Below are 15,716 nucleotides of genomic sequence, written 5' to 3'. Positions count from 1 at the left end.
GCCTGCTTACTCACCCAACCTCCTCATTTGAGCACTTAAGAAAAAACAAACACGACTGCAAATATGTATTGCTTATCAAAAATTTCTACATTAGTCACAACCAAAGTAAATCTATTTGTCTCATTTGGCATTCTAGGTACTTTACCTCTCTATCAGGAGGCTGGTAGCATGTTTCATCATTAGTCCTCTAGAATCATGGTTAGATATTACACTGGCAAGAGTCCCTTTTTTGTTTCAAAGTCACTTGTCTTTACCATATATGAAATTTCATCACTGTATAAACTGTCTAGGTTCTGTTCACTGTATCAGTTTATACAAGTCTTCCGAGGTTTCTCTGAAACCATCCTTTTCATCATTTCTTACGACACAGCAGTATTACATCACATCTTCATCCTTTCCCCAAATATATGGCTAACCTCTCAGATTCCCTTTCTTTGCCTACAGAACTAATCTCACCCTTAACCTCCTTCTAACTCCCCTCCCCTCCCTCCTCCTCCTCTTCCTTTCTATTTTTCTGTTGAAAGAAATGTATATACCTGATTGTGTGTGTATTCTTCTTTAATCAGTTCACATGAAAGTGAGGGTGAGATTGAAATGTTAACTAGTCCTCCTTAACCTTGTTTGTATAGGTGTCTGCTTGTGCACTCTAATTATGTGAAACGATTTTCCCTAATATTCTTCTGTCCCCCCACAAGTGTTTTCTCTTTCCTTCTTTCCCTTCTTCTCAAGACACAACAGAACCATGCCTAGTTGGATTCCCTCTGTGACTCCTGGTAATGATAGGGCACAGAGGGGACCCACACGTATCATCTCCCTGAGGTAAGCAGTTTATTCTTGTTTATTAATTAATCTTTATTTACTCATGTTTACCATTTTTTGTTTATCTTCATTCTAGCATTTGAACTTCTACAGCTCTGGTCTTTCCATTAGGAATGCTTGGAAGAAGGCAAGATGGCGGAGTAAAGGCAGGGACTCAGCCTGCTCTCCCAAATTCCCCTCCAATCATTTAAAAAATGCCTCAAAACAAATTTTGGAGTGGTAGAACCAACAAAAGGATGAAACAGGGTGAACCAATTTTCCAGCCCAAGACAACTTAGGAAGTCATCAGGAAAGGCCTATCTCACCAGGATGGTAGCCACCTCAGAGTGCAGCTCATGCCACGCTCCAGGCAAGCCAGTGGCAGGCCTTAGAGGCAGCGCCATCAGTGGTGGCAGCACCTTCAGACACTCTCAGCCTAGAGATGACAGTGGGGTCAGAAGGAGGTTATAGGGGACCCTTTGCTGGCCCTGAGTGCAGGACTCTATTGCATTGCATATACACAGTTCTAGGTCGCAGTCTCAGGGTGAAGAGAAGATCACAAGGGAGCAAGTCTCAGGTACAAGGCAGAAATAAGCACTAAGATTTGTGGCCAAAGAGGAGCAGGTACCCAAGTCACATTTCCAGGGACATAAGCAGCACCTGCAGCCACAGGGGAGCAGAGCACCTGGTCACAGTTCCAGCATGGAGAAGATGCTTATGGCAGCTCTTTTTGTGGTGGCACAGAATTGGAAATCAAGAGGATGCCCATCAATTGGGGAATGGTTAAACAAGTTGTGGTGTATGAAGGTAATGGAATACTATGGTGCTATAAGAAGTGAGGAGCAGGCAGGTTTCAGAAAAACCTTGAAAGACTTACATGAACTGTGTGCTGAGTGAAGTGAGCAGAACTAGGAGAAGACTGAACACAGTAACAGCCACAATGTATGATGACCAACTTTGACAGACTTAGCTCTTCTCAGCAATACAATGATCCAAGACAATTCCAAAAGACATGATGGAAAATGGTATCCATATCCAGAGAAAGAACTATGGAGTCTGAATGCAGCTCTAACCATACTATTTTCACTTTCTTAGGTTTTTTTGTGTTTTTTTTCCTTCTGTTCTGCTTCTTTCACAATATGACTAATGTGGAAATATGTTTTACATGATTGCACATATATAACCTATATCAAATTGCTTACTGCTTTAGGAAGTGGGGAAGGTGGGGAGGCATAGAAATTTGGAACTTAAAATCTGGTAAAAATGAAAGATAAAAATTGTCTTGACGTCTAATTTGGAAAAAATAAAATACTATTTTTAAAAAGCTTTTTTTTTTTAAAAAAAAAGGGGGGGGGGCAGCTGGGTGGCGCAGTGAGTAGAGCACCAGCCCTGGAGTCAGGAGTACCTGAGTTCAAATCCAGCCTCAGACACTTGACATACTTTACTAGTTGTGTGACCTTGGGCAAGTCACTTAACCCCAATTGCCCTGCCTTCCCCCCCCCCAAAAAGGAATGAACATGAAAGGAAGAGAAGTCTCTGAGTGATGACAGGAAAAGGAGAAACCAAATCAGCCAACTCCATGTTGCTAAGTGTGTCAATGCATATCAAATTAAGTAAAATCAGAAATGAGGACTGTAGCTAGGGACACAGCGCCTTCTGAAGATATCCAGGTTTCTGTGAGCATCAAAAGATAGCAAGAGTGAAAAACAAGAAATCAAGGATGAGGGAAGTTTTGTGAATGATCAAGTAGAGATTTCAGAAAGAAGAATGGGAAGCAGGGAAGAGACACCAGTATGCCTCTCCTAGAATACTGGAGGAATGTGCTGGACAGCTCTATTCTACTCACAAGACAATTATACATTTTCAGTGTGAGCTCTATTCTACTTATACATTTTCAGTGTGAGCAGTTACACTTCGGAAATTGGCAATCATTACAAATCAGGGTTTGTTTGTATTGTTGATCTGTCTAGACCAGGATTCAGCAAATGATGGCCCAAGTGCCAAATCTAGCCTGCTTCCTGTTTTTGTCCAACCTGTGAGCTAAGAATGGTTTTTATATCTCTAAGCATAATAAAGCTTTATTTTAAAGAACATAAAAGAACACTTTCAGCTTGTAGGCCATACAAAACAGGCAGAAGACTAAATCGGGCTCACTAGTCATATTTTGCTGATTGAGACTTAAGAAAGTGCTAATAATTCAAATTTACCCCATCTAGACTTAAAAAATTTTAATAATGCAAGTGTGTGTACATTGTATTTTTTCCCAGAGAGCTTGGTTATTGAGTGCTTACCAGGACATCCTTCCCCTCCATTTTATAAATATTTGTTGAGATCAGCAAGAAGGCAGAAGGCAGCTCAGGAAATGAAATCATTATTAAGACTTGCATTGTTCTATATTCATTATCTCAGCTGAGCTTCATAATACTTCCACCGGGATGGAATGAGTTGTCAAATCTGATCAACTCTACCACTGCCAAACCTCTCTCATCTGTCATCTTAACTCTGCTTCTGTATTCAGGCCCTCATTCCCCCTCACCTGGACTATTGAAGATTAGTCATTTCTACCAACCCTCCAGCTCTTTCTGGAGCTCTATGAAAAGCTCTTCACCACATGTTTAAGAGAGAATATTGTCTTCTCCTGAACATAATTACATGATGCCAATGACAAAGCAGGTATGAGCAAGCCTAGCGTCTGTCCTCAATCACTGGTGGGGAATGAACCAAATTCTTTTATTTTTCCAGTCCTATTATGTCAGGACTATGCAAACCAAACCCACTCTCCATTGGCCATTTCTGTGTATCTATAAAACATATTAAAAATTTTCTCAGTGAGGAAAATACCACAGACGCTTGGCTCCTCTGTCCAGTTTCTTTAGTTTCTCATTTCTCATCTCACCTCAGACTGGCCCTACAAAGCGACCTCTCCCTTCTGCCCCTGTGGTGCTCTGGTTCCTTCCAGACTCAGCTCAAATCCCACCTTCTGAAGGAGAGTTTTTTTAATCTTCCCAGCTGCTAACGCCTTCTCCTCAGAAATTACCACTGATTATTTACATCTTAGAACATAAAACCCCATGCCATACCAGATCTTAAACTGTATTATAAACCAGCAATCATCAAAGCTACTTGATATTGGCTAAGCAATAAGGGTGACGGATCAGTGGAACAGGTTAGGTACACAAGACACAATAGTCAATGACTATAGTAATCTACTGTTAGATAAACCCAAAGACTCTAGTTTCTGGGATAAGAACTCACTATGTGACAAAAACTGCTGAGAAAACTGGAAAACAGTATGGCAGAAATGAGGCAGAGACCAATATCTTATACTATATACCAAAATAAAGTTAAAACAGGTTCATGATTTAGACATAAAGGCTGATACTATAAGCAAACAGGGAGAGCAAGGAACAGAATATAAACCCCTTGAGAAAAGAGACTTTATATTTTTTTTTATCCCTAGTGCTTAGCACAGTGCCAGTGTGTCTGGCACATAATAAGCGCTTAATAAATATTATTAGTCATTTACAAAGGCGGTTACAAATGAAAACCAGTTAGTAATTATTAAGTTCCTACTATATGCCAGACACTGTGCTAAATGCTCAAGATAGAAGGAAGAAGTAGAAAACAGTATCTACCCCAAGGAGCTTACAGTCTATGGGACAGACAACATACAAACAACTATGTACACACACACACACACACACACACACACACACATACACACATGTATATATACATATATGCGTATGTGTGTATATACAGGGAGACAGAGAGAGATGGTGTGTATTATATATTATGTGTATAAATATATTCATGTATGTATATATACACATACATGTGTGCATGTCTAGATGTCTGTATATGTATATGGATGTGTATGCATGTGTATACATACATACACACATGCACACATATTTACATATATATATGGATGAGAAAGATTGGAAATAACCTAAGAAAGAAGGTACTAGATTTAAGGACCATGAAATGGTTCTTGCTTAAGGTAGGAATTTACCTGAGATTTGAATGCAACTAGAGAGGCCAGAAGACAGAGATCTGGAAGTATAGAGTTATAGATAGGGGGATCAATTACAGAAAGTGCCCAAATTCAGGAGTTGGCATGTAATGGTCAGGGAACAGCCAGGAGGAACTAAGCGTCTTGTGACCTCCCCTCCCCCAACAAGATTCATGGTCTTACTCGACATTCTTGAGTATTTCTTTCGTAATGATCTTCCGACAACCTATGAAGCCAGTCTTCACTTTCACTTGATAGCAGATGTTATGAAAACTCAACACAGTTGCCTCTGGTTGCCTCTTTGTTCCTGTGAACTTCCCTAAGGTACTCTCATCTGGGCCACTGATGTTTGTTTGTGACATTGGGACTATGACTTGCGTCTTGGCTGCTGACATTTTGCAGTCTTTGTCTCTCTCTCTCTAATGAAAAGAAAAGAGAAAATTATTCCATCAATAAGATCATGATCTCATCAAAACCCAGCAATTAAAAAATACCAAAAATAAGACAAAATAAAATTTCACTTCAGTGAAGGAGGCCTATTGTCAATGAACCAACTTACTGTACCTCTTCAAAAACATGTGACCATATAATAAAGGACTGCAATTTAGGCAATTAAAAGCAAATAATTATAAGAAGTTCTAGGATTTTATCTAATAGGAAATAATAGATAATAGTAATTGGCCTTGCATCAGACTAGAAGAAGTGGCTGCAATTAATCAATCTTCTGTTCTGAAGAAATAGGAAGGTTTGGGGGACTGACAGGGCTTTCAATGACAAACACCTTTTTACTGTCTTCCTGTATGGGGGGGGAGGAGGAATAGATTAGTTAATACTAACATTCTATTCTACAATACTTTGAGAGACGGAGTGGCTTAATGGGAAAAAAAAGAACAATGACTTTGGAGTCAGAGGCCCTAGGTTCAATTCACAGCTTTGCCAATTATTAACCAGGTGACCCTGAACAATTCATTAAATTCTCTAAATTAGTTTCTTCGCATGTAAAAGGAAAGGGCCAGCCTCTAACTTCCTCTCCAGCTCTCTATCACCATCTGACCTTCCTACCTCAATCCCTATCTCAACACAATAAAAATAGAACTCAGCTGGGATCAAGAGGCTTCTACAAACTACCTAACCTCTTAGAGTAGCCATTTCTTTTTCTGCATGGAGAAAACAATCCTGACCTTAAAGGATTATTTAGAGGAAAAATAGTGTGAAAACTCTTGAGTACTATGTAAGTATGAGTCATCATGAGAGTCCACCTGCAAGAAAGGAGATGCATGCTGCCTTTCGGAGCGTGTGTCTAAAATGGGGCAGGCTCCCCATGCAATGTCAAATTTGAAATACGCGACCGACTTGTCTGTTGATCGCATGTGGTTAAGAACTGGAATACAAAACCAAAAGTGAATCAATCCCCATATTTACATTCCATCCAGAGACATCATGTACACACAGAAGTATGTCAATATTTATAAGGAATTAACGAATTTTCAAAGTAATTCTAAAGGGTGGAAATGAAAATGGAACATTGTAAGTATAGGAGGCAAATGTCTTAGAAATGGAGTAGTGTGCATAAGAGGATGGAAAGGGGCCAGTCAAAGGAGCCAAGTCAAAAAGGGCTTTAAATGCCAAAAAGAGGAGCTTCTATCTGATCCTAGAGGCAATAGGGAGTCACTGTAACTTCTTGGCAAGGCCAAACCTGAGCTTTTGGATTATCAGACTGTCAGACATACGGAATGGAAGGCAGATTATAGAGACCTGAGTCAAAGAGAACAATCTGAATGCTATTTCAGTAATCCAGGAAAGGGTGATAAGAGCCAGAACTAGGGTGGTGGCTGTGTAAGTGGAGAGAAAGGAACAAAGGGGAGAGGTGTCCTGGGGAAGAACTGGCAAGAGTGATACAAAAAAAAAACTGAATTAGTTCTATGTGTTATGAAATCCTGAAAAATTTAGGGGCAAAGAAGGTATTTTCATAATTACTTACAGCCAAAACATAAGCCCTCAATGGCTGGGGAAGTTGCGGGAAAAAAACAAAAACCAACAAAAACATGGTAAATGAAGATGTGCAATTTCAAGATTTAAATTTTACAATTTAAATGAAGAACCACAGAAATACTGAATATGATAAGTTTATGAAAACATGGCCATGCGAGTGAGAAATGGTGCAGAACGAATAAAGCAGAACCAAACAAATACCCATAATTATGGCAATGCCATATGTGGATAACAAGGTGAAAGGCAAAATACAGAGGATCATATGGCACCACATCATTAAGCAAACAGAGCCCAGGGACAGAGGAGGGTGTCAGCTTCAGAACCTTGAGAAGAGGGTTCACCAGGGCAGGAAGCCCAGACCAAAGGGAAGCCAGAACTTCTGTGGCTCTGAACCAGAACTGCTCCTTGGCTGGCTGATACAGAGTCCGGCAACGTCTACTCTTGTTCTGACCAAAACCTAGGTCAGGAACTTGCAGAGCTCCAAAGAGAGGGGACACAATCAGATTTTGTCCTAGATCAGACCACTATGGGAGCCGTGAAAACTTTCAGGTTTCCCCAGCCTGACCTTGAGATGCTGGGTTAACACAACCCTTAACACCCCCAAGAAAGCAGCAAGAGGATCAGCCTAGACTTCCTTGTCAAGTGTGGTACAGCCCAGCCTTATTATCAAGTTCAAAATTGGTTAGTTAATAAGCACTTATTAAGTGCCTACTATGTGCCAGGCACTATGCTAAGTGTTGGGGATACAAAAAGAAGCAAAAGACAGTACCTGCCCTCAAGAAATTCTAACTCAGAAAGTAGAGTGGAAAAATACACAAACAAGAACAAAAAATCCTGCCATAATGAACTACAATACTAGCAGGGATGTCCAAAACATAAATGAAGAAAAGAATTACTCCAAACCATCTATAAACATAGCCTTAAAGAAAAACAGAGCGTGGGAACAAACTCAACTAGAATTACTTGAAGAAATAAAGCAAGATTATTTTTTAAGAGTTTAAAAACATTTTTATAAATTAAATGAGAAGTCCCGAGGGAGAATTAGAAAGGAATTAGAAAGGAAATTAATAGCTTCATACAAAAGGTACAAAACCTTGCCCAGCAACACGTTTCCTGAAAAATCAGAATGAACCAAATTAGAGCCAATGACTATATGAGAAAAGAAATATTAAAACAAAGTCAAAAGGTTGAAAAAAAAACAGAAAAAACATAAGGTATTTCATAACAAAACTAACCTGGCAAACAGACTGAGGAGGAAAAATTTAAGAATTTTAGTAATTTAAATTTAAAATTAAAATGAAAGAATCATTAGGGTATCTGAAAGCCATGACCAAAATAGAGGCTAGACATCCTACTTCAAGATAGCTTAAAAAAAAAAAAAGGCCAGATTTCTTAGAACTAGAGGGAAAAGTAGAAATAAAAAGACTCTACTATTCACCAACTTGAAACACCAAAGTGAAAATTACCAGGAACATCATTATCAAAATCCAAAACTTCCAAGTCAAAGAAAAAATACTGAAAGCAACCAGAAAGAATTCAAGTACCAAGAAGGTGCAATCAGAATGGCACAGAATTCATCAGCTACTCCTATACAGAAACAGAGAACTTGGAATATAATATTCTAGAAGGCTTACAACTAAAAACAACAACCAGAAAAACTAAGTAAAATGCTACAGGGGGAAAAATGGACCTTCCATGAAATAGAGGACTTCTAAATGTTCCTGATGAAAAGACCGGAGTCGTGTGGAAACTCTGAAGTTCAAATATAAGAGTTAATAAAATGGCAAACATGAATGAACAAAGATAAAAGAATAAACAAGGATAAATAATAAAATAAATCAGGATTACATTCTAATGTGGGGAGATGATGATACCTGTACCAGATCATCATCTGGGGTCACAGAAGGAATCTACTTAGACAAAGCCCTGATGTGGCTGTTACCTCTTAAGAAGAAAAGAAGAAAAGAGGGAAAGAGGCACGTGTGAGGGTGGGGAAGCAGGAGGGGGAAGCAGAGGCAGAAGAATATTAGGGGAAATTATCTCACATAATTAGGATTTACATCTACATAAACATGGAGATGGGGAGGGGAGTTAGGGGAAATAGCTGACATTGCTCTCATTCCAATGAATGTTTAAATCTGGGCAACAGAAACGCTTTATCAACTTGATCTTTCCAGAGTGGGACAGGTCAAACTCCTCTGAATGATAACAGACCTCTTCCAAGAGCTGCTGCAATCAACATAATGTCATCTGCATAGGGGTATCTCGTGACCCTATTCAGACCTGGATTCTTAGTTGGATCTCCATCATAGCAGTCAATTACCTTTGGTGAGCATGCCTCTCCCTGTTCTATGCCTTGCCTTATGGTTGTTATCTGAGGGTCACTGAACTTTCTCACTCATAGTTAAAGAAGCACTTTTATCCTGAAAAGACTAATTAAATATGTTTATGATTTCAAAAATATCCCCTAGGTAGCATATGACTGACAAGTGACTGGACATTATAAGAAGGATCAGCAGATTTAGAACACTTGTTTCATTAAAGAAAATGAATAATTATATATAATATGTAATAACATGTAACGTAATAGTTATTATATAATTATATATAATCTTTAAGTTTGACAATTCTTTTAAGTACTACACTACAAGATAACCAGTAAACTTCTATGTGATACAAAACATTTACATGGTTACTCACTATTTCATCGTGAGAAACTCTAAAGATTTTACAATTCAAAAGTCTTGTTTTAATAAAATTAACAACATCGGTGACATTCTGTTTCAAGTTGCACACTTCTGTCTTATTGGCTTGCCTTTGAATGATGCAATGAATGAATTTCATGGTGGTGCTATCTTTGTAAGCTTACCCAGGAAACTTTAAAAAAAAATTTTTTTTAATCAAAGCAGATGCTCCATTAGTGGTTATGTTGAGGTTTTAGGGGCGCTGGGACCTCGATATGGTGACACGCAGGTCCTGCCTGAATGAATTCAACCCAAGCCTTCTTTCAACCAAAGAAAAAACAAAGTTTATTAAAAATCTACCATATGAGCCAGACTCTCAAGGAATCTCAGCATTGGCTAGACTCTTGAGGGATCTAGGGTTGGCCAAGTAGTCTGGGGTGATTAGAGGAAGGGTCTAAAGAGGATCTTGATGGGAGTGGCCTGCAGGCTGGGGTGACTAGAGGTCCCACAGCAGGAACCAAGAGAATGGGGTTTTGAAAGGATCAAAGGTGGGAAGTAGCCAGAGGTAACAAACAATGAAGGCCTGGGCTAGGTTAAGGGTAACAGAGACTTGGGCTTAGCTATAATGAAAGGCTAGTTGAGGGGATTATAGCCTCAGGCAAATGCCAGATCAAGTGGGAAGATTCAAGGTGAGTTCAAGGGGGTTTCCAGAGCCTGTATCCTGTCATTTACAGAGATGATTTTATCCTTTAAACACACTTTTTTTAAAAATTCATTTACCATTTAGACGGTTATCTTCTTCAGTACATCTACTCGCTCCTAAGTTTTCTTCCTATCTTAGCATTCTTTCTCAGTTTCTTTTGCAGGAACATTACCCATGTCCAGTCCCTCAGTGGAGGTGTTCCCCCACAGCACCTCTTCTGTCACTATAAACTCTTTTTTTAAAAATGTATTTTATGTTGTTTAATTTATGGAATAAAACAAGAGACACGGAGTGATGCAGCCGAGGTCATACGAGTAGTAAATAGCAGTGTAAGATTTGAACTCACATACTTCATTTTTCCCACTAGACCATTCCCATGGTTTGGTGATCATTTCTACAGATGATTTCCAAATACAGCTCTAATCTTTCTCTAGAACTTCAGCCCCTCAGATGCCCACTGTTTCTACCTGCATTTCCTGTTTTGGATACATGAAAAGAATTTAATTTTATCTTTCATTTTAAGCTCACTACCCCTTCAAGCTTCTTGACTTCTGTTGAGGACACCACTTTCCTGGACCCAAATGTGCAATCTCATGCTTGACTTTTCTTCCCTTTCCTTCACCCTTACACCTAATTAGTGGCCAACCTTATCCTCTGCCTCCACAAGTGACGTCTTACATCAGTCCCCTCTCAAAGAGCCACTCCCCTAATTCAGGTCTTCATCATCTCTTACCTGTACTTTTTAAATTGAAACTGTTAATATTTAACATAAAATGCTCCAAATGCATTGTAAACAGCTTAAAACAGAAACAGAACTACAGCCAAGTCATAAATTCCCTAAAAGTCATTGAAAAAAACTTAAGTGATATATATAGTTAAGGAGGAGGAGAAGATTGAAGTTAACTGAGGCAATGCTGTCTATAAAGCGAAATTTATTGAGTTTACCAAATTGGCTCCCTGACCTTCCCCTAGTGGACTTTGGTTGTTCTTGGGTTCAAACGCCAAGCGGACTACAGAAGGAGCCATTAACTAGAAGAAGATATGATTACAGCTGCAAGAAGCATGAGATAAACTTCCTCTAATATAAACAAAGTGGCCATCCATTCATTTATTTTATTTTTATTTTGAATTCAAGCCCCCCCACAAATGAGCACTTGCATATACATGAACATAACAGAAAAGAGGAATATACATGAAATTACAAATCTCTATTTCATCTAACTTTCAAAGCTATCCAGCTTGTCTATGATTCCTTCAGATCTTCCTTCTGTTCATTTCTATGTATTTTAGAAAGTACTTCAATGAGCCTCTCTTCTTTTTTTTTGTGGGGGGGGGGAGAGGGGCAAACAACCACTAGTCCCCTTTGCCTTTCTGTCCCTCCCAATTGAAAATAAAACAAAACAAAAAAAGAGAGAAACAAAATCCATAGGTTTAAGTCATTAATTCCCAGATCTATAGTTAATCCTTGTTTCTTCCTGGAAACATCTTCAGTTTGTCTACTGAAAACTTTTAATTGGATATCCTGTAGACATCTCAAATTTGGCATATCCAAAACAGAATTCATTATCATTCCCTTCCAAAACCACTCCTTTTTAAAACTACCTTGCTATTGTCAAGGTCAACACCTTCCTTCCAAACAGAGTTGTTATGCTGGTTGGTTTTGCTGTTACAAGAGTCCAGCTAGGGGTATATCCAGAAATGAAGGTGATGTATTAAAAAGGCATCAATAAAACTATGATGAAACAAACAAATATATCACAGCTGAAAATATTTCTAGAACAAAGCTAAAAATATATCGTCCTTAACCAGGGACAGCGTTCACCTAAAGTGTTAGTTCTTATAAAATTATCTTTGTCTGAAATTTTACAAATCTAATCAAGACAACTTTAACCTGAAGAGAAGAAAATTCTTTCAATATATACACACACACATATGTATGTATATGTGTACGCATATGTAAATGTGTGTACCAGTGTAATATAGGAAAACTGTATGTGTATGTAAAATATATATACAAATTATACGTGTGTGTATACATATATAGGTGTATATATATATGTGTGTGTGTATATATATATACACATACACACACACACACCCCAGTATAATATAGGAAGAGCAAATAAGATGCCATAAAAGATAAAATCCAATAAAAAGGCCAGTAATAAAAACCATGACTAATATATTCATTATGAGTAATAATAACAAAAGATATGAACTAAAGAGACTAAGTTCAACATTGTAAGTTTTACTGAGATGATGGGATGTAATTCATGACTTAAAGCTCTAGTGGTTATATAAGGCATCCTGTTCAAAAAGAACAGAATAGATAAATAGACTAGAGGGGGAAGGGAGATAGAAACAGAAATGATTGTCACTGGAGCACACTACAATCCACCTGGACAGAAGGAAGACATAGACACACAGTTTATGAAATGTGCCTCAAGCTTTGCAAGGAGGTTCGATTTTCCAGTAATCTATGGAGCTCCCTCTTTGCTAACAGCAGAACAGTGAAAAGATTACTGGGTTGCCTTGATAATTTCTTCTTTCAAAAAGGCAGGGACCACAACTAAGTGAATAGTTAGCTATTTCTAGATCTGATTCTGACTAAAAGGAAGTGGTTGCTGAAACAGAAATAATGGTAATTTGGGGAGAAGTGACCATGCCATAATATAATTTGTAATACAGAAAGAGAAGAAAACAGTTTGATATGCACCGTAGATTCTGCGAGAGCAGCTTTCAAAAAGTTCAAACAGATCTGTACTCAATGGACTAAAAGTTCTGCCGGGAAAAGTCATGTTGGGAAAAATCCTGGGGAGCTCTTGAAAATGAAATCCAAAAGAAGAAAATAAGGACAGTAAGTATGGGTGTGGAGCCAAAATGATGGAGTAAAAGCAAGGTCTTGCTTCAGGTCTCCCCCAAACACCTCCAAATACCTGTGAAAAATGACTCTAAACAAATTCTAGTGCAGCAGAACCCACAAAATGACGGAGTAAAACAAATTTCCAGCACAAAACAAGAAGCAGGATGCCTAAGGAGATGGAGAAGGGTGACTGGAACTTTAAAATACATGTAGGAAGCAGGGCCAATCATGGAAAAATGATTAAAAAAACACCAGAAGATAATTTTAGAGGAATAGTGCTAATAGTCCTAAAGCTCAGAATAAACAGAGGATGTTGGAGGAAAGAGGATTGAAAATGATAGGACTTCCCTACAATGATTTAGAGCATTTTTTCATATGACTATAGCCTCCTCCAGAGAAAGAAACTGATATTGTCTAAATACAGATTAAAGCATAGTTTCTTTCTTTCTTCCTCTCTTTCTCATTCTTTTGTTGCTGTTGTTCACCAAATCCTCTTGTATAAAATGACTAATATGAACATGTACAACCTATATGCTCACTGTCTTGGCGGGGTGAGGAAGGCAGGAAGGATAGAATCTGGAACTCAAAACTTTAAAAACGTTAAAAATTGTTTTAACAACGTAATTGGGGGGAAATGATATATTAAAAAAATTTAAAAGTAGATGTGATGATAAATAAAAAAGAAAATGGACAGGCCTGATGCTTAGAATGGATGAGATGCTGACAACAGATCACTGAGAGTCTAATTGTAAAGCTAGTCAATTCTTTTGTTTCTTTTTCCTCTGTCAAGGGAAATCTTTGGAATAAAAATATCCGTGGATCCACACAGTTTTACCAAACTGCTAAGGGGGTCCATGACCTTCCTAAATAACCTTAATAAATAAATAACCTCAATAAAAGGTTAAGAATCTCCATTGTAAAGAAAGAACTTTGAATTTATTTAGGATTAATTAAGACTATGTGTTCAATAAAAACAAACTACAGTAGGCCCATTTCCCTACTTTCCTACTATTCCGGGGCACAGTGGATAGAGTCTGGAATACTCATCTCCCTGGGTTCAAATCTGACCTCAGACACTCACTAGCTAAGTTACCCTGGGCAAGTCACTTAACCCTGATTGCCTCAGTTTCCTCATCTGTAAAACATGTTGAAGGAAATGGCAAGCCACTCCAGTGTCTTTGCCAAGAAAACCTCAAATGGCATTATAAAGAATCACACAGAACTGAAACCAATGAAGAACAACTGCTTTCCTACAAAAGCAACTAACAAGTGTTCACTAAAAGATAACCCGATCCATCACCTAAGAGCTAGCAGATTCTGAAGAGCCAGTTCAACTTACCATAAAAAAAAATTAAGTACAAATCTTATCTTAATGGATTTCATATTTGCCTAATAAATTTCATACCACTGTTTCACCAATCAGATTAGTCAAACCATCGAAAATCAAAGCAAGGAGCAACATCATCTTCCTCTAAGCACAAAGCTTCCTTGAAAAGGAAAGAGAGATTACCTGTGCCTGTCCTACTCCAATTAGATAGAATGTAGCTACCTTCCTCAAGTATCATAAAACTGGACTGTGCACTTGCCAAGGTCACATCAGGATACCACACCTCTGTTGTACTCTGTTCCTCATTATCAACTAATGCAGCAAGTATTCCCTGAATGCCTACTGGTGGGGGCGGGGCACACTGTTCCCTAGGAGATAAGAATGAAAAGCTAGGACTTGTTCAATGGACCTGAGTTCAAACTCAAGTTTTGCTACTTACTAGCTGTGTGACCTTGGACAAGTGACTTAACCCTTCTGGATCTAAGCTGTTGGAGTAAGTGGCTTTTAAGCTTCTTATCAGCTCCAAGTCTGTGAGCCTATATTTGTAAAGTACTTTAAAAATTAAGCCCTTTCTAGAACCCTCCCTTAAGAAAGTGAGGTTCAGAAGAATATCTAGTTCAGGGGTTCTACAACAAGTATTTTTTTAATTTTACTTTTAGATTATGGAATAAAACAAGCATTTCTATAATACAGTGCAATAAAAAGATGATTGTACATGAAACTGAAAATCTACTATATACAACCTGCTATTCTTTTCAAATATATAACAAAATTATCGTGTAAATTTCTTTTTTTTATTCCTTCCCCACCATCCTCACCCTAGAGATGGCTACCATTAGACACAAATAGATACCTATGTAAAATTATTCTCTACATACTTCTGTTGACGATTTCTAAACACTATGTGCCAGCTACTGTGCTAAGCACCAAGATTATAAATATTAGCAAAAAGAGACAATCTCTGCCCTCATGGAGCTTATATTCTAATGGGGGAAGATAATGAAGAAATGAACAAGAACAAGACTGCCATTCTGCCTTTCTTTGCATCCCTATTGCTTAGAACAGTGTCTGACACTTTCTAGGAGCTTCAGAGATGCTTCTAAATGGAACCAAACAAATCAAAGAAAGCAGCTGTAGAGGTGCCATGATCTTTCAGAATAAAAAGGCCTAAGGGTGAGAAGGAAAAGTTCCAGGATGAGGAAGCAGCTATGACATGATGGAGAAAGAAATCCAGGTTGTTAAAAGCAGAGCTGGGAAAAGAACGAAGGCTTCTTAACCTTCAGTCTGTGAACTTGCTGTAGACTGTTTCTTAATTATTTTGATAACTGAATTTC

At 38.2% G+C, this 15,716-nt stretch overlaps 1 protein-coding gene across 2 annotated transcripts in view; it reads right to left on the bottom strand.

Annotated features, from left to right (window-relative positions):
* The window catches only part of ABCG2 (ATP binding cassette subfamily G member 2 (Junior blood group)), an 83,434-nt gene that overhangs the window by 53,094 nt on the left and 14,624 nt on the right, over nucleotides 1–15,716 (bottom strand). For both annotated transcript variants that reach the window (XM_036763408.1, XM_036763407.1), the window contains one exon: nucleotides 4,997–5,232. In XM_036763408.1, coding sequence (XP_036619303.1) covers nucleotides 4,997–5,208 — 212 coding nt within the window. In that variant the 5' untranslated portion in view covers nucleotides 5,209–5,232. The remainder of the gene's footprint in view (nucleotides 1–4,996; nucleotides 5,233–15,716) is intronic.

Source organism: Trichosurus vulpecula, chromosome 6 (genome assembly GCF_011100635.1).
Source record: "Trichosurus vulpecula isolate mTriVul1 chromosome 6, mTriVul1.pri, whole genome shotgun sequence".
Taxonomy (NCBI): domain Eukaryota; kingdom Metazoa; phylum Chordata; class Mammalia; order Diprotodontia; family Phalangeridae; genus Trichosurus; species Trichosurus vulpecula.
Note: the sequence above shows the minus strand (reverse complement) of the source record. Positions and strands in the feature narration are given on the sequence as shown.